We start from the raw sequence: 27,348 nt of genomic DNA, 5'->3' as shown, positions 1-27,348 counted from the left end.
GTCACACCCCCTGCTCCGAGCCCCTCCGCAAGACCTGGCCCGAGGTCTCCGCACGACCCTCCCCTGCTCTGAGCCGCCGCCGGCCTACTCCTCTTCGTCTCTCCTCGTCAGTTGTCGTGCAACGACCGGCTGCAGGGTGGCCTCGCTGGAAGAGAGCACCGATGGCCGTGGATCTCGCCTGGGACGACGAGGACCAGGTCGCCCTGCTCCTACAGTCCTAGCACAACGTTGCACTGCCCCACCCCACGACGCCGTCTATGTCGATCTGAAGCCCGCCGTGGACGGGGACGAGCTGAGAGTGGAGATGGGCCACGGCAGCGACGAGGGGGAGGCGGCACGGTAGAGTCATGGCGGCCAGCCCCCTGACGGAGGAGGTGGTAGAGTTGACGGAGACGCACACCAAGGAGGACCTTGCCGCCTACCTCGCATCTGGGTGTACGCCCAAGGAGAACCGGAGGTGAGAAGCTTCGGCATGGTGCTACTTGCCTACTGCTACTTACTATTTGGAATTTGGCGCAGTGTTTCGGACTGGATTCGGTCATCACCATCAGCCGCCGCATCACGTCAATGTCCATCTTGGCGACACCAAGGGCTCATGTCCGTCGCCGCGGAAGCCGCTAATCCAGCCACCGGCTCACCGGTGCCACCCCACCCCAAGCTCTCGTAAGCCTTCTCTCTTTCTGTGGACCACTTTTGAACCGTCATTGATCTATATGTATGTATGTTAAGGTTGCAGGGAAGGCGTTGTTCACTATGGTAGTACAGGAACGGAGAAAATACTCACACGGTCGTGGAGCGGTTCTACAAACTTGTTAATGTTATATAGATCAGCATTTCTTCTTCAAGTATTCCGTGATATTGAAAAGATTTGTTACCTAATAGTAACATGTAATCAGTGGAACCACACCTTTCAGTTTTTGTGCCTGATCAAGTCAACATAGTATCTGATATTCATAGTTTTATATATCGATTGTACATGTTGATGATTTGTGAAAGTAACCACAAGTTGAAAGAGGGCTCGTGCTTATAAAACTAAATGTAGAGCCAGAACAGCATCTTGAGGTCAAAACTTATAGATTTTAGTTTGTACATGCGATGCTCAATTTTACATCTTTCAGTTCGAGTGGTTGACACAGATATGGTTGGGATGGCTGATTCTTATTGCCCAGCTTGCTGAATGTTGACATTTGCAACATATTATGTGGTTGTCGTTGTTGCTGCGACATTGACGTCCCCTTGCTCATGGGGTTCTGACGACGTCACCAGTGTCCCCTCGTCATCGACAGAGGTTTAGGTGATTGATCTATATATCACAAGTAAAGCTGGTTTAGCATTAGTTTGCAGTATATAAATTCTGAATTTATTTTCATCATGTTCTGTACTAAATATGAGGAAATAAGACGGGCCATGTATTTTAGTTTTCAAGAAGATAGATCATAACTGTTGTGTGCCAATTCTTTTTTATCTTTCCGTAGGTTTTATATTTCGGTGGATTTGTGTGATGGGACCTTATCTCTGATTTATTGTACGAATGTACATTGCCAGTATTGCATTTCTGCTTGTCCTGGCACCAACTACTGAGTGCCGATGGAGACGGTGGAGGAGGACGTGGAGGAGTACATCTAGCTGGAGGGAGGTGGTGCTGTTGCGCCTCATCCCGGTGGTGCCCCATGCCGCGCTGGAGCTCGAGCGCGAGACCAAGGAGCGGTGCTGCGGCAGGGACCTCCTCATCACCGTCGACTTCAGCCCAAACTGCAGGAACTCCTTCCGTTGGGCGCTAGCGCACCTCTCGCGTCTCGCCGACACCCCCCACCTCGTCTACGCCGTTTCCAGTTGAGTCCTCCACCATCTCAGCTTGTCTCGTCTCACCTGAATCGCATTTCTTTTAGGCTGGATGATTTTTTTAGTTTACTTTCGAGGTGATATAGGTTCCCTAATCAAACATCATAGTGAATTTGATAACCCAAATTGTTAGATTACGCACAGTCAGGTTATTGTCGGTCGGTACATATTTCTGGCTAAAAATGGAGGATGGTGAGTCTCACAGCTAAATAGCAGGGACACACTTTATGTAGTAAATGGATCTAATCTGGTGTCTTCGTTTGTACAATCCATTATTGAGGTTGCTTCATGCGTGTAGTTATGGAAATTTATGAAAATAATATTTTGTACGTAATGTGGACAAGTTAATTACACCATAAGGTCCAAAAGTTAGCGCGATGACTGGCTTTAGGTTGCTTTAACAATATTGAGTTTTAGACACAAAACACATTCGTGATGGCTTACCTGAATTCGAAATCCATGCCTATATGGTTGCTGGTGACAAGACTGTTGTTGTTGGCCTTAGTCATTAACACTAATTTTGTGTATGTGCCGTATTTGAGCGCTGAGCTATAATTTCCATGTATCATTGAATTAAGTGCTGGCTATTACCCATCGCTTCCTTCCGACACCTTATATGCGCACCCAATATGATGACTGACCGTCTTCTCTTGCACCTAATCTTTTCAGATTGTGCCTTGAGATTTTGCCTCTTCATTTGCATCTTGATCAAGGATAGCTTAAGATCTTCAATTGCACGCAGTGTTTCTTTCAGAATGACTCTTCTAACACAACCTATGGAAGCAATACAGTTCTAGATGAGGCATTACTTCCGTTCTTTCAGGTACTTTGGAGACTAAAAAAAGATCCTCTTGATTTTTGTTTGTCATTCACCGGACTTAATATGGTTTACGTGAGAACTTTATGCACTAACTAAACATGACTAAAAAAAATTATGCACGTGTAATCTTGCAAAAAAATCTGCACGTGTAGCAGAAGGCAGCAGGGTTCTTTATGTTTAGTAGGAATCACTGCATTCAGTTCATCGCATGAGTTTATGAGAGACGACCTTTGCCAGGAAAGCTTCAGTCCATTGTAAATGGAATGCCCAAATTATACTTAGAACTGCAGATTTTACTTCCTAATGCAGATGTCTTACTGATCGATTCTCAGCTAGATATTCCACACCAGACATCTCATTGGTTTTATTTCTTCTTAACCTAATGGTTACAGTTCTAGGAACATGTTGTAGCTTATCCATAATTTTCCTACAGCCATGCCCGTTCTTATATACTCTTGGGTGTTTAGTCACTCTAATCAACTAGGTCATAATGGAGCAGAGCCAAGGTAGTAATCATGTACAGTTATATGCTTGCTTGGTTGCCATTACATCACACCATCATGTTTGTAAGATAGGCTATGTGGCTCCCTATTTTTTCAAGTCCAAGTCTTGAGTTAGGACTGCTTCAAACAAACTTGCATCATCAGAAGTTCAAAGCTGAACCTATATAAAAATATTGTTTAAAGGAAATACAGTGCTATAGAGGTGACTGAGCCTATTGATATGTAAGTTGAATGCAACAAAAAAACTCTTTACTCTATAGAGTTATTACAAATACGTTAGGCTTATCCGGACCTGGAACCAAAGATTGAATTCTTTTTCCTGCAGATACAACGAATGGATCGACGAGTACGAGCACGTCAACACTGTCAACATGACGATGGTGGATCGACTTGCAAATGAAATGGTTACTATTATGATTGTAATGCGTTGGTGTTATGGCTGACACCTTCAGCCACTGTCGGATCTGCCATGGCCAGGTATGCCCATCTCCCTCGCCCTCCTCTGGATCCCCTGCCCCACTTTGTATTATTGTTCTTCTCTTATACTGTCAAATTTTCATGGATGGGATCTGATGAATGAGTATCCCGTGTCTGCGGCAACTCGCATGGCCTGATCCAGAAGTACGGGTGTGCTGCAGGGATTGCTTCCGCAGCAACGCCAAGGACATTGGCTTCATCAAGGTATGAGCCACCCCACAGTTTATTGATTTTCTCAATCATGTGCCTGAGTGTGATGACTGCTGAGTAGTAATATGTTACCCCATGCTTTGCTTTCAACAATATATATGCTTTGTCTACAAGGCCTCTTGGTATGGCGCACCAATTTTAATTTGTTGGAGACTACCATCTGGTAGTGTGAGTTATTACATAATCTAGTGTAATGTATGACATGTTAGATTCACTTGTTCAGAAGAGATCTCTGTGTTGCTCTCCTCATTCCCAGAGTAAACCCGGTTAAGTTTTGCAATCATCACCTCATGTTGTGCTTGCATTATTTTGTATCTGTTTGAACAATGTGTAATTTCTACGTACCATAAGTCATCTTGGAATGGACGGAGTTGTTCGTGACTACATGATATTAGCTATGTCTGTTTGTTACTCCCACCTTTATAAGTCTTACTCTGCTGCATCTATCTCCAGTCTCGGCAATTTTACTAATTGTATACCAAGTTTCTTCTGAGCATACCAGTCCATTTCAAAGCACAACAAATCGAGTGTATTGCATTTGCTCAAATATTTATCAAGTAGGTATATATACATTGTATATATCTATTTCCTGAATAACAATGATTTATTAGAAATTGAGATGATTTTCCTTTTGAAAAATGTTGTTTCCATTTCCACTTTATCTCACTAACCGTAGGTTTTATGCTTCGGTTTTTAGGTTTGGGTAAATTATTCTTCACATGCACAACCTGCCATAAATGAATTGACGGTGCGCTCCTCTTGCTCGTTGCTAGGTATGTCTAATTGTGGAGTTAACAAATCAGCTTGATGTCATGATAATGTATGTTTGCTTTTCTTGTGTTCAGGAAAGTGGCTTGGCCACCGCCAAATTCGTACCCTGAGTTTTTAGGTTACCAGTTGACTGATCTTAATGTGAGTGCTATCTTAGTTATTAATGTTCTTTCCTGATATACATGAATGACACTTTCTAGTTTGGCAGTGAATAATGTGTTGGTCTCTTGATAAGAGGTGTATGAACGTGGTTTAAAAAATACCAAAAAATGTTTGATTAGTGCTCTTGTTTGCAGCTATCGATAAAGTTGTGATATATCTTTAACTATTGTCGCTTGTCTACACTGTGCAGCGCGTTAACAACTACGGAAGCTTGATTAGTGCATCCAATAACGCCTCAAGAGGCGCCATCAGGGGGCGCCCCAACAACTAGTAGATAGAGAATGTGGCCGCGGAAAGGTGATCAACCTCTTCTTTTTATCACTGACAGTGGGCCACCACCACCATATCCGTCCGCCGAGTCAGTGACCACTCCACACGTTTTCTTTTCTTTTCTTTTCTTTTTTTGTCCCAGGAGAAAGGAAAGGAGGCTGGCAAACGAAAGCAAAATGGCGCGCACTCGCACGATTGATCCATGTGTCGAAAGAAAAGGAGCCGCCGTGGCGTGCCTTTCCAAAACAGTTGAAACGGCGACGCGCTCCGCTCGGAAGCCACCCCACGTCTCCGGCCCGCCGCCGTCGCTCTCCCGCCAAAATCGACCCGCAAGCAAACCCAGACCCGACAACCTTGGCTGACCTCCTCTGCCACCACCCGCATACCTACCGCTATATAAACCGCGGTCGCCGCGCCAAGAGACTGCAGCCAATACGTGCAGTGCAGGTGCAGCAGATTAACAATTCAGCTCGTGCGTGCGTGCTCATCCACGGCCATGGTGAGATCGCTTCCGTCTGTCTCGATGGAGGGGAGGAGGCTGGAGGAGGAGGAGGAGCAGGAGCAGCGGGAGGTGCTGCTCATCCACAGCCAGGTGCGGAGGATCAAGCGGGAGGACGAGGAGACCCGGAGGCAGCTCCTCAAGCTGCAGCTGCTGGAGACGAGGCCGGCCGCCGGGCACGGGCACGGGCAGGAGGCCTCGCCGCTGGCCTCCCGCTCTCTGTCGCCGCTGCGGCGCGCCGGGGGCGCCATACCGGTCGGCGACTGGGCCTAGTCACCTCGCCTGGCCGGCCCGCCGGCGTAGACATATAGATATAGGAGAGCGAGCGAGCTATATATGTGAGAGCCATAGTACGATCGATCGATGCCTGTCCATGCTCTCTGCGTGCATGGAACCAGAGCTTATGGTTGATCGATCGATGTAGCTGCTTTACATGCTCTGTTTCAGTCGACTTTTCTTCTTCTGTTGTAAATATACCGAAGTTCACATCGTGCTTCTACGTACCGCATCCAAGTTCTTCCATTGCTACCGTCTTCAGAATTGATCGATTCTTGGTGAGATTGGGCACGAAAATCCGCAGAAAGCACCGGCAAATCGAGGATGCGCCTCAGGCAAGGCAACGGCCAGCGGACGAGACGGGAGGCACAGATCGACTGAGGTAGCCAACGTTGACTCGGAAGTAGTATAGGTCGCGTTCGCATCCGAAGGTGTATCTTCTCAGAATGAAGACGAGATCCGCATCTGTCAGGTAGGCTAGGCCGTTCTGTGCACGTGGCTGAACGCCGGAGCGTAGCTTTGACACGCAGGAGGAGCGCTAGAACCGACAGCGGCGCTGCAGCAATAATTCAACGCAGTTTCCATAGATTTTTCCAACCATTTTTCACAGAAAATACAGTAGCTTTTTCTTTTTACCGACCTGCGTTGCTGACACGGCGCGCAGCCAGGAGAAGCATCCATCGGCCTCGCCTCCACGTCGCGGCAGCGAGCGGGCTGGCGTGTCCACGTCCAAGGCCAAGATAATAATCGAGGGAGGCACTTGCACGGCGTCTGACGTCTGACGATTCACCATTAGTTAGGTTTTGCATCATCGTTCGTCGGTCGGATCCGTCGCAGCCTCGCAGAGAGTAGTAGGATGCACGGCTGCGTCCGATCCAACAAACCCCCCAGATTGAGGCGGCCGGGTCCATCCACTGTCGACGTCCCACCGAACGTGCGGTGTGTATTGCGTGACGTATTGGGTGAACCTGGAGCCGCTCCTTGCGGCCGGTCACCGGCGACACAAATCTCACGGTCACGGCCAGGGAGAAGCGGCGGGGATGGTCCGAACCATCGACCGCGGTCAGCCGGGTCTTTCATCGTGCTTCCATTGAGGCTTTTTGTAAGGTGAACGGCTGAATGCAATGGGCCTTGGCTTGTGATGCAGAACATAATTTGGACGGTCGATAGGAACGCCGTGGTTGGACCAACTGCGGTCTTTGCCCTTTATGTAATCATCAAAAACCAACAAAACGCTATGATAAAGAGGACTCCAGAGGAGGCGCATAGATGGACGAAACCTGAACCAAAATTTATATCAAACTTAATGTCGATGCAGCCTTCTTTGAAGATGAGGGTGATGGAGCATCAGCGGTAATTATATGTTTTTTTTTGAAAAGAAAAATTTCCCGGGCTCTGCATCAGAACGATGCATACGACCATAATTAATAAATAAGCAAACAAGGTTCAACAAAGTCTTAGAGTCTCAAAGGTAAAAAAATATGCTCACAAAGAGCCAAATAGCTAGAGACAAACTAGCCAGAAAAAGTCACAACCGGCAGGCATAAGAGAAGGTAGGTAAACTAATTGTCTATCTTATTACATGAGTGCCATCCAAACCGATTGAATATATCCCGTGCTACCATCTCTCAACGGATAGATCCAGTAACCAAACGCTCCCTGGCCTCCGTCGGAGTGAGTAGCGACCACATACGAATCAACGCAGTGGCTCGGAAGATAACCTGCAAAAAAATGAATATTTGTTGTTCTGTTAAAGACCAAATCATTTCTGCAGTTCCAGACTGCCCACAATAAAGTACATACTCCTAGTCGAATGTGTCTCGCTAGTTCGGACTCTATCCCGTTTAGCCATGTTTTAAATAACGTGCTGATAGAACTCGGAGGAGAAATATTAAACGCAATGTGGACCGTACGCCATAGAACTTTGGCCAACGGGCAATCAAGAAAAAAGTGTTTGATAGTTTCATCCTGATCACAGAAGCTACACCTAGTAAGTTCTGTCCAATTACGCTTTGCCAAGTTATCTTTGGTTAATATTACTTGTTTATGTACAAACCACATAAACATTTACGTAATGAGAGAGGTAACTTTATTGCGGCCTTTATTGCGGCACAATGCATTTATATACCATATGTTGGAGATGTGGTTACAGTTGAAGCAATGGCAATGCGGAATGGACTGGAATTTGTCAATTCTCTTGGATTTCATAGGGTCGAGGCGGAATCAGATTCTCTTCAGGTCATAAACTTTTGTACTGGTCAAACACAATGATGGAATGGAGCAGCAGCGATCTTCGCGAAGTGTATCGATTTAGTTTCTTCCATTCGGAAGGTCTCTTTTAAACATTGTTTTAGATCGGCCAATATATATGGCCGCGCATGAGCTAGCTAGATATTGTTTTTGTAATAAGAACTCGCTTATTTGGACCGACGAACCTCTGGATTGTCTGGTCAATAAGCTGGTGGATGATGTAACTTTAATTTGATTCTAATAAAGCTAGCCATGAAGGCCTTCTCTAAAAAAAACTAAAAATCATCCACGCATCCTCCTTAGCACTACCCGCTTCTCTGTAAGGATGTGATAGCTAGAACGCCATTGCTTGGCTCCGTCTTCGTGATGTCAAGTCCCGTGCTTGGAGGAGTGCCACAGCCGTCAAACATTGCTGGTTTGGGATTGCCGAAGCTAGGTCCCACTCGAGGAAAGCCGTGGCCTCCATCTTGATGCTAGTCTCTTGGGGGATTATGTAAGACCCTAACACTAGGGTCTTCCGCGACCTGTCATTATTAAATCTGAGAATGGTTTCATACTTAAATCATATTGGAACCATATCTATACATGTCTTTCTCAAAATCATACTTGAACCATACCCGTTTAATGCCATTTTCAGCCCAACCAAAACTAAACCCTTTATTTTTTCCACCCAAACCAATTTAAACCCAATACATAACCTTGGGTTTAAACCAAATACATAACTATGGGTTTGCTTCAATGTATCTACAATATTTTGGGAACAAAGTAATCGTTGAGATACGGTCAACACACAACAAGTGTCAAAAAGACAATGCCCACGACTGAAAAGCTCACTGACAAGTGTATTAAAACCAATTGCTTAGCTAAAGCATGAGCAAACACATTCAATTTGCGTGTGGTGTTCCCCACAATACAGAATTACACAGTGCATCGCAACATGTACGCGGATCAAAAATACTCATTGTCAATGCGTAGTTGCTTATTGCACATAACCAATGCTCAGAAACCGGTTTGGACCCATAGTTTATAGCCGTTAATAACCAAACTGTTTAAGCCCATAACCAACTATATCCAAATTGGTTTCTTCACATATCCAAACCAAAACCAAACTAAAAAAATATTCAGCCCAATAAAATCTGAACCAATCAAATCCAAAGCAAGAACCGAACCGTTTCACCCAGTTTTTTAATAACCATTCCGAGGTTTAGCCACTATGGTCATTGTGCGCAATATTAAGGAGGAACTGAGTTTGTGGGTGATCACGGCCGCTAAGAAATTGGGCAATGTAAAATAATGTCGTGAGAGCGATGACCTTTTATTTTGAACCCTCATTTGGGTTTCTTATTTCGAACCTCTATTTAATTAATGAAAATGACAAATCTTTTGTCTTCTTTAGAAAAATGACTGCAATGGGCTATTTATTTATTCTTGAGAGAAAAACAATGGGCTATATAGGATGAGACATGGCGCGAAGCGACCTCGTCCGCGCATGTAGCACCAATGGGACACGGATGGGTTGTGAGTCGCGACATATTAGCTCGCTAGACTATTCATGCTCGTTGTTTCCAGGGAAAAATGTTTTTTTTTTGTATAATGGAAAATATCATACATTCATCAACAGGTATGGGAAATAATAAAATATATTTAGTTATATAGTTAATTGTTTTAGTGCAGAAAAAATGTAACTAACATAATTCAAATTATAGTAATTAAAAATAACTAAGCTTTTTGGAGGTTGATAATTTCTCTCTTGCAGAATAGTCAATCCTTCTTTTCTCACTTCAAGATTGATTATCTCCAGCCACCCAGTCAGGATGGAAATTTATTATCCGTCCAATGTTAACTACTGCTCAAACAGATATATCTAGCCGTATTTCAGTGCTAAATACATCCATTAAAGTGATAGTTCATATGGGAAGAAGGGAGTAATAAATAAGTTAAGCAAACTTGTTTAGTCGTCTTCTTTGACCATGTCTCCATTCATACGTTAGAATTATAATATGCGTTTAAATAAATCATATATTGGCCATAAATGCTTAATTTCTTTTATCCATATTTCTCCATAGAGAACAAATTTTAATTAGTACAAAAAACTAAACCAATGAACATTCATGATTCCATCCATATTTGATCAATTCTCTTTAGCACTTTGTAATGAAAAGAGGAATTCCACAGATGTAAAAAGTGAACTTGAAAAAAATCATAAATTATAAAAAATGTTCAAGAAATTAAAAAAACACAAATTTGAAAAATGTTAAAGAAATGACAATGCTTTGCTTTCGATCTTAACTTCTTTCTTGGATGCCTGAAGTTTGTGTTCGCATTTCATCAAAGGAAAAGTGGGATGTACCACATGAAGAAAAGAGTTGTTCGAACTAAACAATATTGGTGAATTAGAATATTTTCATGAGTTAAAAACTGTTTGAACATTAAAATCCAATTGTAAAAATGTTCATATATTTTTAAAAATGTTTGAAAATTTTAAGAAAATATTCAGTGAAAGTAATTCAAAAACAAATCACGATTAAGAAAATGATACCCCGTAAAAAGATTAAGAAAATGATAAAAAGGAAACAATGTTCATGGATATGAGATAAGTTTACAAATTTGAAAAAACTTCACATATTTCATTTTGTAAATATTTTTAAAATAAAATAAATAAATAAAAATAAGAATAAGATAACAAAGAAAAAACCAGACAAAAAACATATGAAAAAAGCAAAGGAAAATAAAGAAAAGAAAAGAAAAAACTAAGAAACCGATCACGAAGGTTTTGGATGCGGCCCAAAAAAGTGGAAAAAGTGGGTCGACCAAGAAACACACAAGGGCTAAACTCGCCCCATATAGACAGACCTCTATCGGCCTCTTGTTTCTCAAAGAAAAAAAAACTCTATTAGCCTCTTAAGGATTTTCCTGCGACCCGTAGTATTACTTTGATCTGGACTATCGGATTACAGGGGGTTGTTAGCAAGAGGCGATATCAAGGGCGACTAGGGTTTCGCCGGCCCGCCGCGGGCCACCTCTTTGGCGGCGACGCGCGTGCCGGCGCCTCTTTCCTGGGACGGCGGCCGAGGTGCCGTGGCCGGTCTCTCGAGTTTCGCCCTTGCTAGGGTGCAGCAACAACTCCGGTGCCGGTGCAGGCTTCATGTGTTGATATCCTCGTGTGTGCGTGTGCGCTGCTTGCATGTCATGAGGAATTCATCCAATGCTTCGTTTGCGTACATACAGCTTCCCTGATGGTGCTTAGGGAACTTGCTTGTTGATCGGATCTGAAGACAAATTTGGATTTGTTCAATCTTTTCTGTCCCGCCGCTGCCTAGTGCAGTGATCGGTTTTCTGTCCCGGTGTTGTTTGGCAGTGATCGGTTTTCTGTCCCGGCGTTGTTTGGCAGTGATCGGTTCTCTTTACTACAATTCTGGCCGTTTTCTCGGCGAGTTTTTTGCACCTCTATTCTCCATCTATTCAGATCGTGCGCACTCCCCTCGAGAGTGTCCGCTAGGCGCAATGAAAATACTATGTTGAAACTGTCGTGGTTTGGCCAGCACCGCGGCAGTGAGATCACTTCTGGAGTTTGGACGTCCAGAAGCAGTGGGGGCCGGATGTGTTTTTCCTGTCTGAGACACATCTGAACATAGTTAAGGCAGAAAAAGCGAGAAGGAAATTAAACATGAAGCATATGGAAGTAGTTGACAGTGTGGGAGCGAGTGGAGGATTAATTCTTTTCTGGCGAAATCCGGTTCGTATCCAACTGAAAGATAAATCAAAGAATTTTATTGATGTTGTGGTAGGAGCACTGGGTGACGAACCTTGGAGGTTCACAGGGTTCTATGAGGAACCGAGGTGGGAAGATAAACATATGCCGCGAGGATACATTCGTGGTCTGTACCAACTAGATCGTCTTCCATGGATGGTAGGAGGTGATTTTAATGAGATCTTGTACTCAGTACTCACACGAGAAGGAAGGCGGCCCTCCGAGACCAATGAATATGATGCAAAATTTTCGAGATGCACTGGTAGACTGTGAGTTGGAGGACATGGGGTTCACCGGTGATCAGTTCACTTGGAGGAGACGTAGACTGCGTGAACGATTGGATAGAAGTGTTTGCAACGGCCAATTCCATGGCTTGTTTCCTAGCACCAAGGTCACTAATACCTCACATACTAAGTTAGATCATAGACCTGTACTAATAGATACTGGTGGTGACGTTGCCAGTGATCAAGTCCGTGCCAAAATTAAATAGTTTGAGGCTCGCTGGCTTAAAGAGGAGGACGTGACGCAGCTAGTTTCAGATGCATGGGATAGAGCCGATCCACACGCATCGTTGGCGGACCGTACCGCGGCAGTGCATGCTGAAATGCATATATGGGACAGAGAGATCCTTAAGACGCCTCACAAACGTCTTAAAGATTTGAAGACGGAGCTGGAAAATTTGCGGTTGGGCCCTGTCACTGACAAGTCGGCGGACCGGCAAAGAATCTTGTTAATTGAGATCGAGGAAAACCTAGAAAAGAAGGAAATTTATTGGGTTCAATGAAGCCGTGCAAGCTGGCTGAAATTTGGAGATCGCAATACCAATTTTTTCAATAATTTCGCCACTGCACGGAAAAAAGAAATCATATCCGACGGCTTATGAATGATAATGGTACATGGCTAGAATATAATGAGTCTATGAGAAGTTTAATCTCAGATTACTTCCAGCATCTTTTTTCTTCAGAAGCTGGTGTACCTGATGATAGAGTCTTGAATAAAGTGAAACATTATGTAACGGAGTACATAAATGAAACTCTTTTAGCACCTTACACAGCGGAGGACGTGAAGAATGCTCTTTTTAGCATTGGTGACTTAAAGGCCCCGGGCCGGATGGGCTACATGGCATTTTCTATAAAAAGTTCTGGCCTATCCTAGGTGAGGACTTGATTAGGGAAGTGCTTCAGACAGTAAACAGTGGTGTAATACTGGAGGAATGGAATCATACCACTATTGTTCTTATACCCAAAGTTGACAATCTAGAGAAGGTAACCCAGTTTCGACCAATAAGTCTTTGCAACGTTGTCTATAAGGTAATATCTAAAATGTTGGCAGCAAGACTGAAACTGTTATTGCCTGATATAATTAGTGAGACGCGAAGTGCCTTTGTCCCTGTTCAGATTACCACTCATAATGTTATCGTTGCTTATGAGTGTTTACACACAATGAAAAAAATAAAGACAGGAAAAGTGGGCACATGTGCGGTAAAACTGGATATGCACAAGGCGTACGACAGAGTTGAATGGGTCTTTTTGAAAGCAATCTCGGGGAAGCTTGGTTTTGATCATAGATGGATTCGGCTGGTCATGGCGTGCGTCACTTCTGTTGAATACAAAGTACGGTTTAATTCTAATGAAACTTTACCGTTCTCCCCAACAAGAGGTCTTAGGCAGGGGGATCCATTGTCTCCCTATCTATTTTGCTTTGTGCCTAAGGCCTATCTGCGTTCATTACCCACGAGGAGGCGACTGGTAATTTGAAGGGTGTTCAGGTTTGTCGTGACTCTCCCAGAATTTCTCATTTATTGTTTGCTGATGATTCACTTATATTGATGAAAGCAGACGAGTTAAATGCCCAGACTTTGAGAACGATATTGGATAAGTATTGTTCGGCTTCCGGACAATTGGTAAGCGAGGCCAAATGCTCTATCTTTTTTAGTCCCAATACTCATGTGGAGGTTAAAGCTGAGATATGTCAAATACTGAATATTATGACAAAATCACTGTCGGACAAATATTTGGGGCTCCCCTCTATGATTGGTGTTGACCGGATTAATTGCTTCAAACACTTAATAGAGAGGATCCATAAATTGGTAAATGGATGGAAAGAGAGAACCCTTTCCTTTGGAGGTAAGGAGGCCTTATTGAAAGCGGTGGCCCAAGCCATCCCTACGTACGCGATGAGTGTGTTTAAATTCCCGAAGAAAATTTGTAGTATGCATTGGTTTGCATGATGGAAAATGTGTGTATTGAAGTGTAACGCGCACGATGCGGCTATACCTCCCACGTGTTGAAGCACGACTTAGAGGCATAACCGCATTGTAAGCAATGTCGCAAGTGAGGTAATCTTCACACAACCCATGTAATACATAAGGGAAAGAGATACATAGTTGGCTTACAATCGCCACTTCACACAAAACATGAATAAAGCATTACATCATCCAGATACAAGCAAGGTCCGACTACGGAACCAAAATAAAGACAACCCCACATGCAACAATGTACCCGATCGCCCCAATGAGGCTTCACTACTGATCAACTGGAACGAAACAACACAAAGAACGAGATCTTTATCGAGCTCCTCCTTGAGCTCTGTTGCGTCACCTGCACGATATCATCGGCACCTGCAAACTGGTTTTGGAAGTATCTGTGGGTCACGGGGACTCAGCAATCTCACACCCTCGCGATCAAGACTATTTAAGCTTATGGGTAGGTAAAAGGTATGTGAGGTGGAGCTGCAGCAAGCACTAGCATATATGGTGGCTAACATACGCAAATGAGAGCGAGAAGAGAAGGCAAAGCACGTTCGAGAATCTATGATCAAGAAGTGATCCTAGACTACTTACGTTCAAGCATAACTCGAACACCGTGTTCACTTCCCGGACCCCGCTGAGAAGAGACCATCACGACTACACACGCGGTTGATGCATTTTAATTAAGTTAAGTTTCAGGTTTTCTACAACCGGACGTTAACAAATTCCCATCTGCCCATAACCACGGGCACGGCTTTCGAAAGTTCAAATCCCTGCAGGGGTGTCCCAACTTAGCCCATCACAAGCTCTTACGGTCAACGAAGGACATTCCTTCTCCCAAGAAGACCCGATCAGGCTCGAAATCCCGGTTACAAGACATTTCGACAATGGTAAAACAAGACTAGCAAAGCCACCTGGATGTGCCGACAAATCCCGATAGGAGCTGCACATATCTCGTTCTCAGGGCACACCGGATTGTCCAAACTTCCGGTAGGCCAGCCCAAAGTTGCCCCTGGTGGCCACCGGCGGCTGACAAGTTGGACCAACACTCAGAGGAGTACTGGCCCAGGGGTTTAAAATAAAGATGACCCTTGAGCCTGCAGAACCCAAGGGAAAAAGGCTAGGTGGCAAATGGTAAAACCAATGTTGGGCCTTGCTGGAGGAGTTTTATTCAAGGCGAACTGTCAAGGGGTTTCCATTATAACCCAACCGTGTAAGGAACGCAAAATCCGGGAACATAACACCGATATGACGGAAACTAGGGCGGCAAGAGTGGAACAAAACACCAGGCATAAGGCCGAGCCTTCCACCCTTTACCAAGTATATAGATGCGTTAATTAAAATAAAAGATATTGTGATATCCCAACAAATATCCATGTTTCAACATGGAACAAACTCCATCTTCACCTGCAACTAACAACGCTATAAGAGGGGCTGAGCAAAGCGGTAACATAGCCAAACAACGGTTTGCTAGGACAAGGTGGGTTAGAGTTTTGAAATGGCAACATGGGAGACATGATAAGCAAGTGGTAGGTATCGCAGCATAGACATAACAAAAGAGCGAGCATCTATCAAGCAAAGATAGAAGTGATTTCGAGGGTATGGTCATCTTGTCTGAAATCCCACAAGGAAGAAGAACGAATCCATGAAGAAGACAAACAGACGTAGTCGAACGGATCCTCACAACGTGACATTATCGAAACTAACCCGAAGAAGCAACACCGGAAAGAAGCAAACAACATAGTAAACAACCCTCACATAAGCATGGCATGATGCACAACCAAGTATGATGCATGTCTGGTTTAAATATGCATGGCATGGTAAAGTGCAACAAACAATACTACAATTTAAGTGGAGCTCAATATGCAACGAGTTGCATATTGATGGAACACCACATCAATTATTTAGTTATCTCTCGGTTAGATACTCAACAATATTAAATGTAGTAAAACATGGCAAGAGGAGAAGCATAAAGATATTATCTATTTAGGCAAGTTTAAATGAGGCCGGAACAACGAACAACAATTCCGGTAAATCCCCATATGCAGTTAGCAATTTAATGCAAACAACAATTTTAAACATATTAAATGTTATTATCATGATGCAGATGACATGTGCAAGTTTATGAAATTTTTATTAAAAGTTTGACAAGAGCATTATGAAGCATTTGGTCGCCATGGCGGAACAAAAGGGGTGCCACGACAACTACAACGGAAATGGTGTCACGGCAACATTCCGGTGATCCGACAACTCATTTGAGATACCGATGCAAAGGAGAAGTGTGCGGATGCGTGCAAAAGATTGTGGGGCACTCCCGGATACTGGGTGTCCCACGAGACGACGGTATGGCAACAGGGAACATGCAAGAAAACATGTCAGGCACGGTGCAAACATGAGCATTTCATACAACGCACATGCATTCATTCACGGGCGTCGTCTCGGGGTTATACCTTTGAAGCGTGCGTTATCGGAGTGGTTCGGGTCAAGCTGTGTAGTCGTTCACGATCGTCGTGGGAAGTAGTGGTACTCGGCGATGGTAGAGGAAGTGGTTGTTCACGGTTCGTTGTGGGAAGTAGTCGAACTTGTAGGGTCGTCCATTCCGTGGTACTTAGGTGAATCCACGGAAAACTGTAGTCGTACACGGTTCATTGAGGAACTTGACGTTTCGGCCTGTAGACGTTCAAGCGTCTGACGGTAATGGTACTCGGTCGGTCCGGATCCACGGTGACGGTAATCGTACACGTATCAGAGAGGAACTTGGCATATCCATGTACTTGGCGTTTCGTTCAGCACTCGTTCGAGCATCCGTGTGATCTTGTCGGTGGTGTACTTGGCGATTTCCAAGGCGGCCTTGACGCATCCGTTCATAGAGGTACTTGGTGGTTTTGTTCCGTCGGTCTTGCCGGTCTCGGTAACGTGGTTGTACAATAGCGTCATCGAACTTGTCGAACCCGAACTCTTCGGGGGGCGTCGTGGTACCTGGCGAATCCTGGACTGTCTTGGCGGTCTCCGGTGGAGGCGTTTGCTCCTTTGACCGAGGAAAAACAGTGGCGGCAACAGGCATCGCAGGAGCTAATGGGCGGCTGCGTGTCTGTAGGAGCAAAGCAGGGGTGCAGGCGCGTGTGGAGAGGAGCTATGGTGCAGGACCCGTGGGCGACGGAGCACACAATGGACATGGAGGCAGGGCGCCCCTGGCCTTGAGGTCACGGCGGAGCTCGGGTCAACGGCAACGAAGACAGGGGCGCGCGGCTGGAGGCGCTGGGGACAACAGCAGGCGGCGGCAACGGACAAGTGGGGCGAGGCGGGAGTCTGGCAGGGACGCAGCTGCAGGTGACGAAGCTCCTGGCGGAGAAGGTTCCATGGGGCTGGTGCTTGACCGCGGAGGGAGGTGGGTGGCGCGAGGTGGAGGAGAGGAGCGCGGGCATTCATGGAGACGGCGGCCTCCGGCTCGTCCAGTGGCTGGACTCCGGCGACGAGGAGGGGTGCAAAGGGGAAACGGGACGAGGGTGTGGCGCTGCACTCTCTCTTCCTGTGAGTGGCGGCGCCAGGAGGAGAGTCGAAGGGAGGATGAGGATGGGATCGGGGCTCCTCGGCCCTGTGTGGCGGCGCGAGGGAACGAGGGAAGGGAGAGGGATCGATCGAGATGACTGGCGACGCTGGAGGGAGATGGGAGTCGGGCAGAGAGGGAGGTAGCGGTTGGGCCTTGGGCCATCTAGGTCAGACTGCAGGGGTGGTTAGGTGGGCCTTAGGGGCTGGTTGGGCTGTGGGGGAAGGGTGGCCTGGACTCTCTCCTCCCTCTCTTTAAAAATTATTCCATTAACAGAAAAGAAATTAGAGAGAGGAAAAGAAAGAGAGGGTTAGGGAAGGATTTCGAGCATGGGGATAATTTTCCCGAACTCACAAAAATATGCTCGGTCCGAAAAAATTAGAAGTGGCAAGATCGGAAGATATGAATTCAAACTCATTTGAATTTAATCAAATGGTTTGAACTAGGGCTAGGGTTTTGAAGTGCCCAGAAATGTTGAGATTTTTGGTGGAACTCCGGAAAGTGAAGAAAGCATTTAGGGCAAAGTTTAGAGACGAGGAATATAGTAAGAAAAGCATGGAATATTTTGCATGTGTGTTGCGGTAATTTCCAAGGGATGGAATATTTATTATAGCCCCCTAATATTGGGAGGATATGTTATAAAGAGAATCACCTCGTGAATTCCCTCGGTTTAAATGGACCGAAGATCCATGCAATTTTTTTAGTGAGTTTTAAAACGGGTTGCATGATGACATGATGCAATGCACATGATGCAAAGATGAAATGCAACGGATCAAACAAATCACACGATGAAACCCGGAAACCCTGGAAGGCATCTAAAGCTCCGGTCTTGGGGCGTTACAACACTCCACCACTACGAGAGGATCTCGTCCCGAGATCTAGGTTGGTACCGGAGGGAAAACGAAGAGGAAGATAAGAGGTAAAACTAAGTTGCTTCTTTGACAAACGAGTGAAACCAAAGAACCTTGAGAGGTTGAACAAATTGAAAGGAGGAATACAACGAAGAAGAACAAAGTCGAAAAACACGTCGTTAGATAAGAGGAACAAGGAACCTTACTAGAACCTTGCAGGTAGAAAGACATAAGAAAAAGGTTGCAATGGACAAGAAGGACATGCAAGTGCTCCAGTAGAAACGAGATGTACAAGGAATGATAAGGATCAATTACGACAACACTCTGGTTGGAACAGGAAGGTAAAGAATATGAGCTTGGCAATAGAAAGCACTTGGATGAGACTCCGGTTAGAAGAGGAATGATAGACACAACACTCCAGTTAAGTGAATAAGCATGAAAAGAACACGATCCTGATAAAACAAGAAGATGGGTTGAAGAGAGCAACATAACAATGCCTCCGGAACAAATGAGAGGATGGAATGGAATGAACGGGGAAGAAAACAAGATCTTTGAGAGAGCACGCTTACAACAAATGCTAGAGCGGAGTTGTTGGATTATCAACAACGAAAAGGATAAGCTTGTAGTGGGCTTATGGAAAACTTCTCAAAAGTATGAGGTGAAATTCTGCCACTAACGAAAACAATGGATTTGAATTGATATGAATAAGGAGGCGAGAAACTATTTCACCGGGAGGATAAAAGAACTTGGATCCTTTATAAGCACCATAATAGCAACAAGCCTTAGGGAAAGCTTTAGGTGAAATATAACCAAAGATAACTCCAATGAAGAGGTTGATGGATTTAAAATACCTCATTCTTGTGAATGAAGAATGATATATTACCACCTCAAAAGATAAGGGAGAAACAATTTCACTCCGGATTGCAAGATGAAGAATGCTCGAACTCCTCTGAAAAGAATCTCAAGGAATGCTTCAAGAAGAAATTAAATCCTTGATGAACCATCGTGTAGAACCTCCATGAAGAACTCCGGTAACAAAAAAATGATCAATCGAAATGAAAGAGAAGTTGAAAACACACGGCGAAGACTTGTAATGAATAGATGGATTTTCACGATGATATAACCGAGAAAACTTGTAACTCTGGGAAAATAAAAGATGAAACAATAGAAATTGAGAATTTGATGACACTCTGGAATACGGAATTAATCGTTTGGATGAAACAAGAATAAGAATTACATTATGCTTATCCTTCACCAATTTAAATTGATGACAATCAACGTATTTGGCATACTACTTATTCTCGTGGAAAAGATTAAAGAGAGGTATAGCTTAAACTTGAGAAGGTCTTCAACGAACCACTGGTAGGATTAAAACAATGAATACATTGATATGATAAATGAAGGAAGAAGAATCTTGAACGAACCACCGTAAGAATTGAATATGAACGAAGAAAAGATAGAGGAACACCGGGAAGAATTATGAAATGAACGAAGATACCCGAGAGAATTTAGATACAAGAGGACGAATAGGTCACGAGCTTAATAGAGAATATTTGAATGATGCACCGGTAAGATTTGGGGAACGAGAGCTGAACGCTGAGAATGAATAACTCTGAGATGATGGGCTCTGGAGAATCAAACTGAAAAGACTCCTGAATTGCTCCGGATGGGTGAAAAGAATTCTCACAATCAAAAATAATTATGAGAGGATGTCAACAAGCTAGAATCACGAATCTTTGAAGAGAATGAAGCAAGATCGAGAGAAAAATCTTCTTCGGTCTTCAAAAGTTGAGAATGACGATGCGAAACATCAACATGAGCTGTTGAGATACTCCAGGATGAATATTAGAAAGATTGGACCGATGATGAAAAGAATTTGAAAGATCTTGGAGAAAGACATTTGACTGGATAACTCATTCTTACGTCAAACTTTGAAAGAATTTGAGATAGCTCCGGTAAAATTAGAAGAGTCAGGTAAGATCCTGGAAAAGACTTGTGGGTTAGGGCCCACTCAGAAGAAACACCATTGAAATGGTTTAAAAGAGAGATTGCACCAGTTGAATTAAATGGCTTGAATGAGATTACAACCTCGAAAGAGCTTGAACGGATCGAGAATGGAAATGTGAATCTTCTGAGATATCTTCGGCACTCCGGAACAAATGAATAGCGAGAAGTGAATGATTATGAGGTGCACCGGCATGAGAAAACATTTGAAACAAGGAAAGGATATGATCAACAAAGCTTGAATTGAATCCATCGGAGAAGAAAAAGAACGAAAAATGATGAACTTGAAGCTCCGTTAGAATCTTCATGAGAATCACCGGATACGAACATTGAAAGAAAAGAATGAAGAGACTTCACAAGAATAAAATGGATACTTGATTAAGAAATCTGAGTCCTCGAAGAAAAAGGGTGGGAGGGTGGGAAAAACAAAGGCAACTTGGGACGAATGAAACAAACACCGTTGAGAATACTTAGAGTTGGTCTTGCAGATGGGGAGAATGATGGGATCATCTCGAAGAGAAGCGCACCGGTTAGAAAAGGATTGACAAGACAATCTCGATTATCATGAAGGATTGGTATTCACATAGGAGTATGAGAACACCGGTTCGGAAAGGTATGGAATCAACACTTGACTTCGAAGCAACTCGAATACCATAATCAAAACAAAACAAGGATTGGCTTGCAAAATAAGCCGGAACAAACACATGATAGAGATTTCGTCCGAAGTTTTCGTGGTGGGGCCTACACGGGCTCGATCGTACAACACCATCATGTACAAGGCAGTGCACATGACATACGAAGTGTCCCCGAGTCAGCCTAGCCAAGGACTCTTTAAGACACAAAAAAACCACTGTAAAACCAACCGTGGATAGGCGGACCACTAGACGTCGAACCCCAATCTCATATCATGCGTTTGTCGGAAAGATACCCTAAGAGCTACTTGAATTCCCACTTATAAACTCCCGAAATTTTCTTGTTATGCAATCAGGTGTTGGGGATACAGGGGAAGCATAATATCTCACCCAAAACTAGCAAATCCTACATCCAGCTGTATCCATCCTTCAACACATAACCAAGAAACCATCGGAAATCGTTTACCTCAACCTTTGAAAAGCATCCGTTATACGAGTTATGGCAATACTCCCGAACTCCCGCTCCAATACTGGGTGGCATCGAGATTATCTCACCAACAACTGCATAAAAGAGATTTTCCATGTCGGCGAACTCAGGTATTCCAGAATCTCAACGATAAAATTGTGTCGGCGTTCTGGGAACGGGGGTCCCCAGACTTGCCTGCCTGCGGCCTGCGGCGTGGCTCGAGGAGGGGCCCAGCACGGCCCATCTTCATCAACACAGACCCAAGACCCTCGCAAGGGGCCAAGCCTCGTGGGGCGGACGACACGAAGCTTCCTCAGGCACGGCCTCATTAGGCTGGCTCGCGAGGAGGCGGAGAGATCAAGGCGGGGTACCTCACGAGGTGCCTGTGACGCAAGCCATGACGACCAAAGGCGCCAGGCGGGCGCCAGCCGCGCAGTGTCCTCCTTTCCTCTTTGGTGCAAAGGGAGCAAGCGCAGGCGAGAGCTTCAAGCAAAGGCACCCGTTTCGGTGCAACGAGACCAAGACCAGTCCAACGGCAGGGAGGAAGTCATTGTGGAGCCCAAGCCAGCGTCACCACCAGAGCCTTTGGCAGGCGAGGACCAACTTTAGTCAGGATAAGTGTACCAGATGTTCCCCTTCGAAATGGCCAATTGTTGGCGCCCTTTCCACTCAATATTTGGGAAGAGGCCCAGGGCCTTTGCCTATAAATAGGACTAGCCACCCCCAGGGTAGAGGGGCAATCAAGAAGGGAGAATCTAGAAGCCAAAAGAGAAACTAGCTAGGATCGGATCGAGTAGTATCACGCACACACAGATAGAGAGAGAGAGAAGGGTGACTGAACTCCTCCTAGCAGTTCATCCCCCCAGCCAAGAACAGACCCTCGCGAGGCTGTTCTTCCTTGTATTGCTCATCATCATCAGCCCAAGAGGCAATCCACCACACCACACACTGGAGTAGGGTATTACACCACAACGGTGGCCTGAACCAGTATAAACCCTGTGTCTCTTGTGCTGTTCTTTCTATAGCTTAGATCTTAGCGAGGCGTAGGGGTGCAGGTAGGTAGAAGGCGAAATCTCCGCGCGCACCCCAGTGTTCGAACCTCAAGGGTCTGCCGGAACCCGAAATCCGACATTTGGCGCGCCAGGTAGGGGTGCGCCGGAATTCGTCTTCCACCACCCCGTTCTCCTCCGACCATCGCGTCCATGTCTGACGCTCGTCGGGCCCGCGCCGAGCGCCGGGCCGCTCTCGCTTCCCTCGTCGCCCAGACGGCTCCTGTCGGCGGGCGTCTTTGTTGTTCCCCGTCACCTGCCATCAACGCCGCCACCGGCCCGGCGGGGAACGAGCAGCAAGCGTCTTCTCAGCATCCGTCCGTGCGGCAAGACGGCCGCACCGCTACTCCCTCGCTCACCCCAGCTGGTTCTTCGTCCCGCGCGCTCCGCGCACCCATGGAGGCTCGAGCTGCGCTCATCGCGGCAAACGAGCTCCTGCGCTACCGTCCCGTCGACGACGTCTACGAAGAATGGCTCGACCGCGTCACCGAGCTCGTCCGCGCCGCAGGGGGCTCTCCTGCGTCGTCCGTTCCGCTGCACCGCACCCCGTCCCGCGCGAGCGACGAAGCTCCGGGGGCGCCCCAGCCGCCTCCTCCTCAAGAAGGCGCCATGGCTCCAAGGCGCGTGGCCCCTGGGCGGAACCCGCTCCGTCAGGTGCCAGCGCGGCAAGAGCAGAGCTGCCAAGAAGTCCCTCGCCCGCAAGAAGCTGCCCGGGCGCTCCCTGCTCCAGCACATCGCGACCATGCTCCTGCTCCCGCACGTCAAGACCCCGCGCTGCTCCCAGCTGCAGCGCGTGGGGACATGCAAGACCAAGCTCTCCGCCATCCAAGGCCTCCCGTGGCCACAACAGGCTACCGTGCCTTCACCACCGAGCTACGCAGCGTCGCGTGGCCCGGCAAGTTCAAGCCAGACCTGCCTCCTTGTTACGACGGAATGGCCGACCCTGCGGAGTTCCTCCAGCTCTATGAGCTGGGCATCGAAGCTGCCAACGGAGACGAGAAGGTCATGGCGAACTAGTTTCCCATGGCGCTCAAGGACGGGGCCCGCACCTGGCTCCTGAACCTGGCTCCAGGCACAATCTCCTCCTGGGACGAGATGCGCACCCGCTTCATCGCCAACTTCCAAGGTACTCGCGACTGGCCACCCGCCGTGAGCGACATGTGCCGCGTCAAGCAACAACCCGGAGAGACCCTGCAGAAGTACATCCAACGCTTCAACAACGCACGCCTCAAGATTCCCAAGGTGACCGAGGAGGCCATCATCTCAGCCTTCTCCGATGGCGTGCGTGATGTCAAGATGAAGGAGGAGCTGGCGATGCATGAAGACCTATGCACTTCCTTGGAGTTGTTCAACTTGACAACCAAGTGCGCCAGGGCTGAGGAAGGGCGTCTCTCCCTCCTCGAGCTGCCTGCCGCAGACCCAGAAGAGAAGAAGCCCAAGGCCAAGGATGTGAAGCGCAAGGGGGCTACCGTGCTCGCGGCAGAACCAGACACCAAGCGGGGCAGAGATCAGCCCGAATCTTCCAAGGGCAGTCGGTACTATGTATACCACGACCTCCACACCCACAACACCAACGAATGTCAAGAGCTCCGAGCCGTGCGAGAAGGAAGGATCGACCGTCGCCCCGACCACGGTGACCGGGGCTACGGTCGAGGAGGAGGAAGGAACGCAGGACGCTGGGAAGACCGCTGCCCGCGCCAAGGGTGGCGCGATCGACCTCGCGAGGATCGCTGGCAAGACCCGCCTTGCGAGGGAGACTGCAGGGATCAGCCTCGCGAGGATCGCCCGCAAGGCAATGCATGCCTCCCTCCGCTGCCGCCGCAGCCAAGGAGAAACGAGGACCGCCATCAGGACGAGGGGGCTGGGGGCTTCCAGGAGCCGCGCGCGATCGCCTGCATCCTGGGCGGGGCTCAAGCCCCAGCCTCTCAACGCATCTTCAAGCAGTTCGCCCGCGAAGTGAATGCAGTCCTCCCCAAGCTCGAAGCCACGCGCCCTCTCAGGTGGTCGGCGTGCGCCATCATGTTCAGCTTAGCAGATCAGCTCAAGTGTGCGGCCACAGCCGGAGTCCTCCCGATGCTTTGTTCCCCAATCATCAGCAATGTGGTGGTCGCCAGGACCCTCATCGATGGCGGGGCAGGGCTCAACGTCCTGTCCGTGGAAACATTCAACAATCTCCAAGTGCCCTACAACCAGCTTTAGCCAACCAAGCCTTTCTCCGGAGTCACCGACGGCTCCACGGTCCCGATTGGGCAGGTCCGCCTCCCTGTCACCTTCGGGGCACGCGACAACTACCGCACCGAGCTCATCGACTTCGACGTCGCTCACATTCGCCTGCCGTACAATGCCACCCTTGGGTACCCAGCGCTGGCCAAGTTCATGGCCATAACTCACCACGACTACAACGTCCTCAAGATGCCAGGAAGTGGCCGAGTCATCACGGTGCCCTGTGAAGAGAAGGACGCGGTGTGTTCCCTGGAACGAGCCTTTCAGGCCGCATCACTGGAAGACCCGCGGAAGCAGGAGGCTTCCCGAGACCGCCCCCAAGAAGAAGAAGACATCATCCGGCCCGGTCCCTCAGGAGGCAGGCCCTCAGGGCCCGCGCCTGCCCAGAGGGAACCTCCTTCCATCGCATAGGAAAGCGCGCCCGGTGCCCTCCTCAGGCAGGGCTCGGGGGCTCTCCCCTGGAGGGCCACCGACCTGGCTAAGGTCACGAGGGAGGCGCTTGGGCACCACATGGAGGCGTGTTTCGAAGCACGTTTCCCTCAAGAAGGAGTAAGGCAAGGAGGGCCAGACCCTCAGGAGTTCGTCAACAAGGCCATTCAGGAGCTACAGGAGTCAAGAGTCATGAAAGGCGGCCGCCGCCTACTAGCTGTGGCTCCCCATCCATGCGAGGATGGTGGGCTGCGCGTCTGCATCGACATACCAGGGCTCAATCGAGTCGCCTCTCTGGAGCGCCTCTGGCCCTCACGAGTGGGGCGCTGCGAAGGTCCACCCCACAGCTACGTTCGCATGCCTTACGGCTTGCCGAACACGGCTGCCGCGTACCGGCGCCTCATGAGGGGCATCATGGAGGCTCAAGAGGCCAGGCATTCTGCAGCCCTGGCGGAGATGGAGATGGTCCGCGAGGAGCCACCAGCGCCTCCGGAGCCTCCTGAGGCCCCTGGGCCTGGGGGCTCGTGAGGATCGGCTTCCTTAGCCCACCGAGTCTGCTACACCAACACTCCTTCGTCCTCAACATCATCAGGTGACATCATTCAAGTTTTATTTCCAGCTGGGAGCACCCCCCAGGGCTGCATTATTCCCAGGCCGCGTGGGTCCGTCCCTGCGGCATGTATCCCTTTTATTTCATGTTGTTAGCTTACTTTGTTGGGGGCGCCCCATGGGCTGCATCATCCCCAAGTCGCTCGGGCCTGACCTAGTGATGTCCGCCTTCCCAGCATCTATTTGAATGAATCCACTCCTTCGCGGCTAATGTGTTTGACCTAGTTGCCCGCTCAACTGACGCCAACTAACGGAGCTGCTCCCAAACGGCACGACGCTTGCGCATGGGTCCGTCCCTGCAACTAGGTCACTTGCGGGGAAGTCTGCCCAACTTCGAGGCCCAGCTGGAAATGCCTGTGAAGATTATCCTTTTTGGAAAAGGCCCAGAGCCTGTGAAGAAGGCGAATGCCTGTGAAGATTATCCTTTTTGGAAAAGACCCAGAGCCTGTGAAGAAGGCGAATGCCTGTGAAGATTATCCTTTTTGGAAAAGGCCCAGAGCCTGTGAAGAAGGCGAATGCCTGTGAAGATTATCCTTTTTGGAAAAGGCCCAGAGCCTGTGAAGAAGGCGAATGCCTGTGAAGATTATCCTTTTTGGAAAAGGCCCAGAGCCTGTGAAGAAGGCGAATGCCTGTGAAGCTGTCGCGTTTGGGAAAAGGCCCGGAGCCTGTGAAGAGGGCAAATGCCCGTGAAGCCTGCTCCCCCCAAGAAAGGCCCGGAGCCTGTGAAGAAGGCCAACGCTTGTGAAGCTCGCCACCCGTGACACTCTCACGTAATAATGAGTTGGGGCTGTACACGCCCCGGAGTCTCAGGAGCGCCGGCCTCAGGCCCTGGGGCTCCCTCCCACGCCCAGTGGTAGCACTTAGCTCCGCGCTGGTGAGAAGACATCGAAGACTAGATTAGGTGCCGGACGCGGCTTTTTCACTTGCTTTCCGCAGTTGGCTTGTTCATTCTCGTTCGAAGTTTTATTGAAGTTGTTGCCGTCTTTGACTTGTGGTTCTTCGACTTTTCACTCTCCTGCCTTGATTTCTCTTATGCAAGGCCTCGCGAGGGGGGCAGCCGAGCGCCCTCGTGAGTGTTTCCGTCCTAGTCGTTCAAAGGTTTCGCGACCTGGGTCCATTACAGGAGCACCCCTCTAGTCCGTGCCTCACGGGCACCGCGACACGAACACAGGGCCTGGGTCGGTCGCCCCCCACGGCTGGGGCCGGGAACTATCCACGCGCGGGCACGTAGCCGGAAGGCACGATAACGGAAGCAAAGCAATGATTAATAGCAATAACCCAAACACGCCCCGTGGGGCTCCACGCTACTGTCTTTTTACGCAGGAAAAAGGAAAAAAAGAACAAATCAGGTGCAGCTCGCCTCACACCGGCCTACAGGGAAGACTCGAGCTGCCTCCGGGGCTCAGGCAGACTCCCTCTCGCGCTTCACCGAGGCGTGATGGCGGGCAGACGCGCTACC

The 27,348-nt window shown here is 47.7% G+C and overlaps 2 protein-coding genes and 1 long non-coding RNA gene across 3 annotated transcripts; all 3 read left to right on the top strand.

Moving 5' to 3' along the window:
* The first annotated feature begins 25 nt into the window (after positions 1-25).
* LOC119299527 lies at positions 26-2,639 on the top strand. The gene is made up of 3 exons (XM_037576732.1): positions 26-663; positions 1,546-1,832; positions 2,512-2,639. Exons 1-3 carry the CDS (start codon positions 473-475, stop codon positions 2,637-2,639), a joined length of 606 nt encoding a protein of 201 aa, XP_037432629.1. The 5' UTR covers positions 26-472.
* A 1,029-nt stretch (positions 2,640-3,668) lies between these two features.
* On the top strand, positions 3,669-4,792 carry LOC119297339. The gene is made up of 3 exons (XR_005145623.1): positions 3,669-3,846; positions 4,550-4,625; positions 4,698-4,792. It is a non-coding gene; the product is annotated as an uncharacterized LOC119297339 (long non-coding RNA).
* A 585-nt stretch (positions 4,793-5,377) lies between these two features.
* Positions 5,378-6,076, top strand: LOC119297338. Its single transcript, XM_037575170.1, has one exon. It carries the CDS (start codon positions 5,552-5,554, stop codon positions 5,825-5,827), a length of 276 nt encoding a protein of 91 aa, XP_037431067.1. The 5' UTR covers positions 5,378-5,551; the 3' UTR covers positions 5,828-6,076.
* Positions 6,077-27,348: the final 21,272 nt, after the last annotated feature.

The sequence above is a fragment of the Triticum dicoccoides genome, chromosome 5A (genome assembly GCF_002162155.2).
Source record: "Triticum dicoccoides isolate Atlit2015 ecotype Zavitan chromosome 5A, WEW_v2.0, whole genome shotgun sequence".
Taxonomy (NCBI): domain Eukaryota; kingdom Viridiplantae; phylum Streptophyta; class Magnoliopsida; order Poales; family Poaceae; genus Triticum; species Triticum dicoccoides.
Note: the sequence above shows the minus strand (reverse complement) of the source record. Positions and strands in the feature narration are given on the sequence as shown.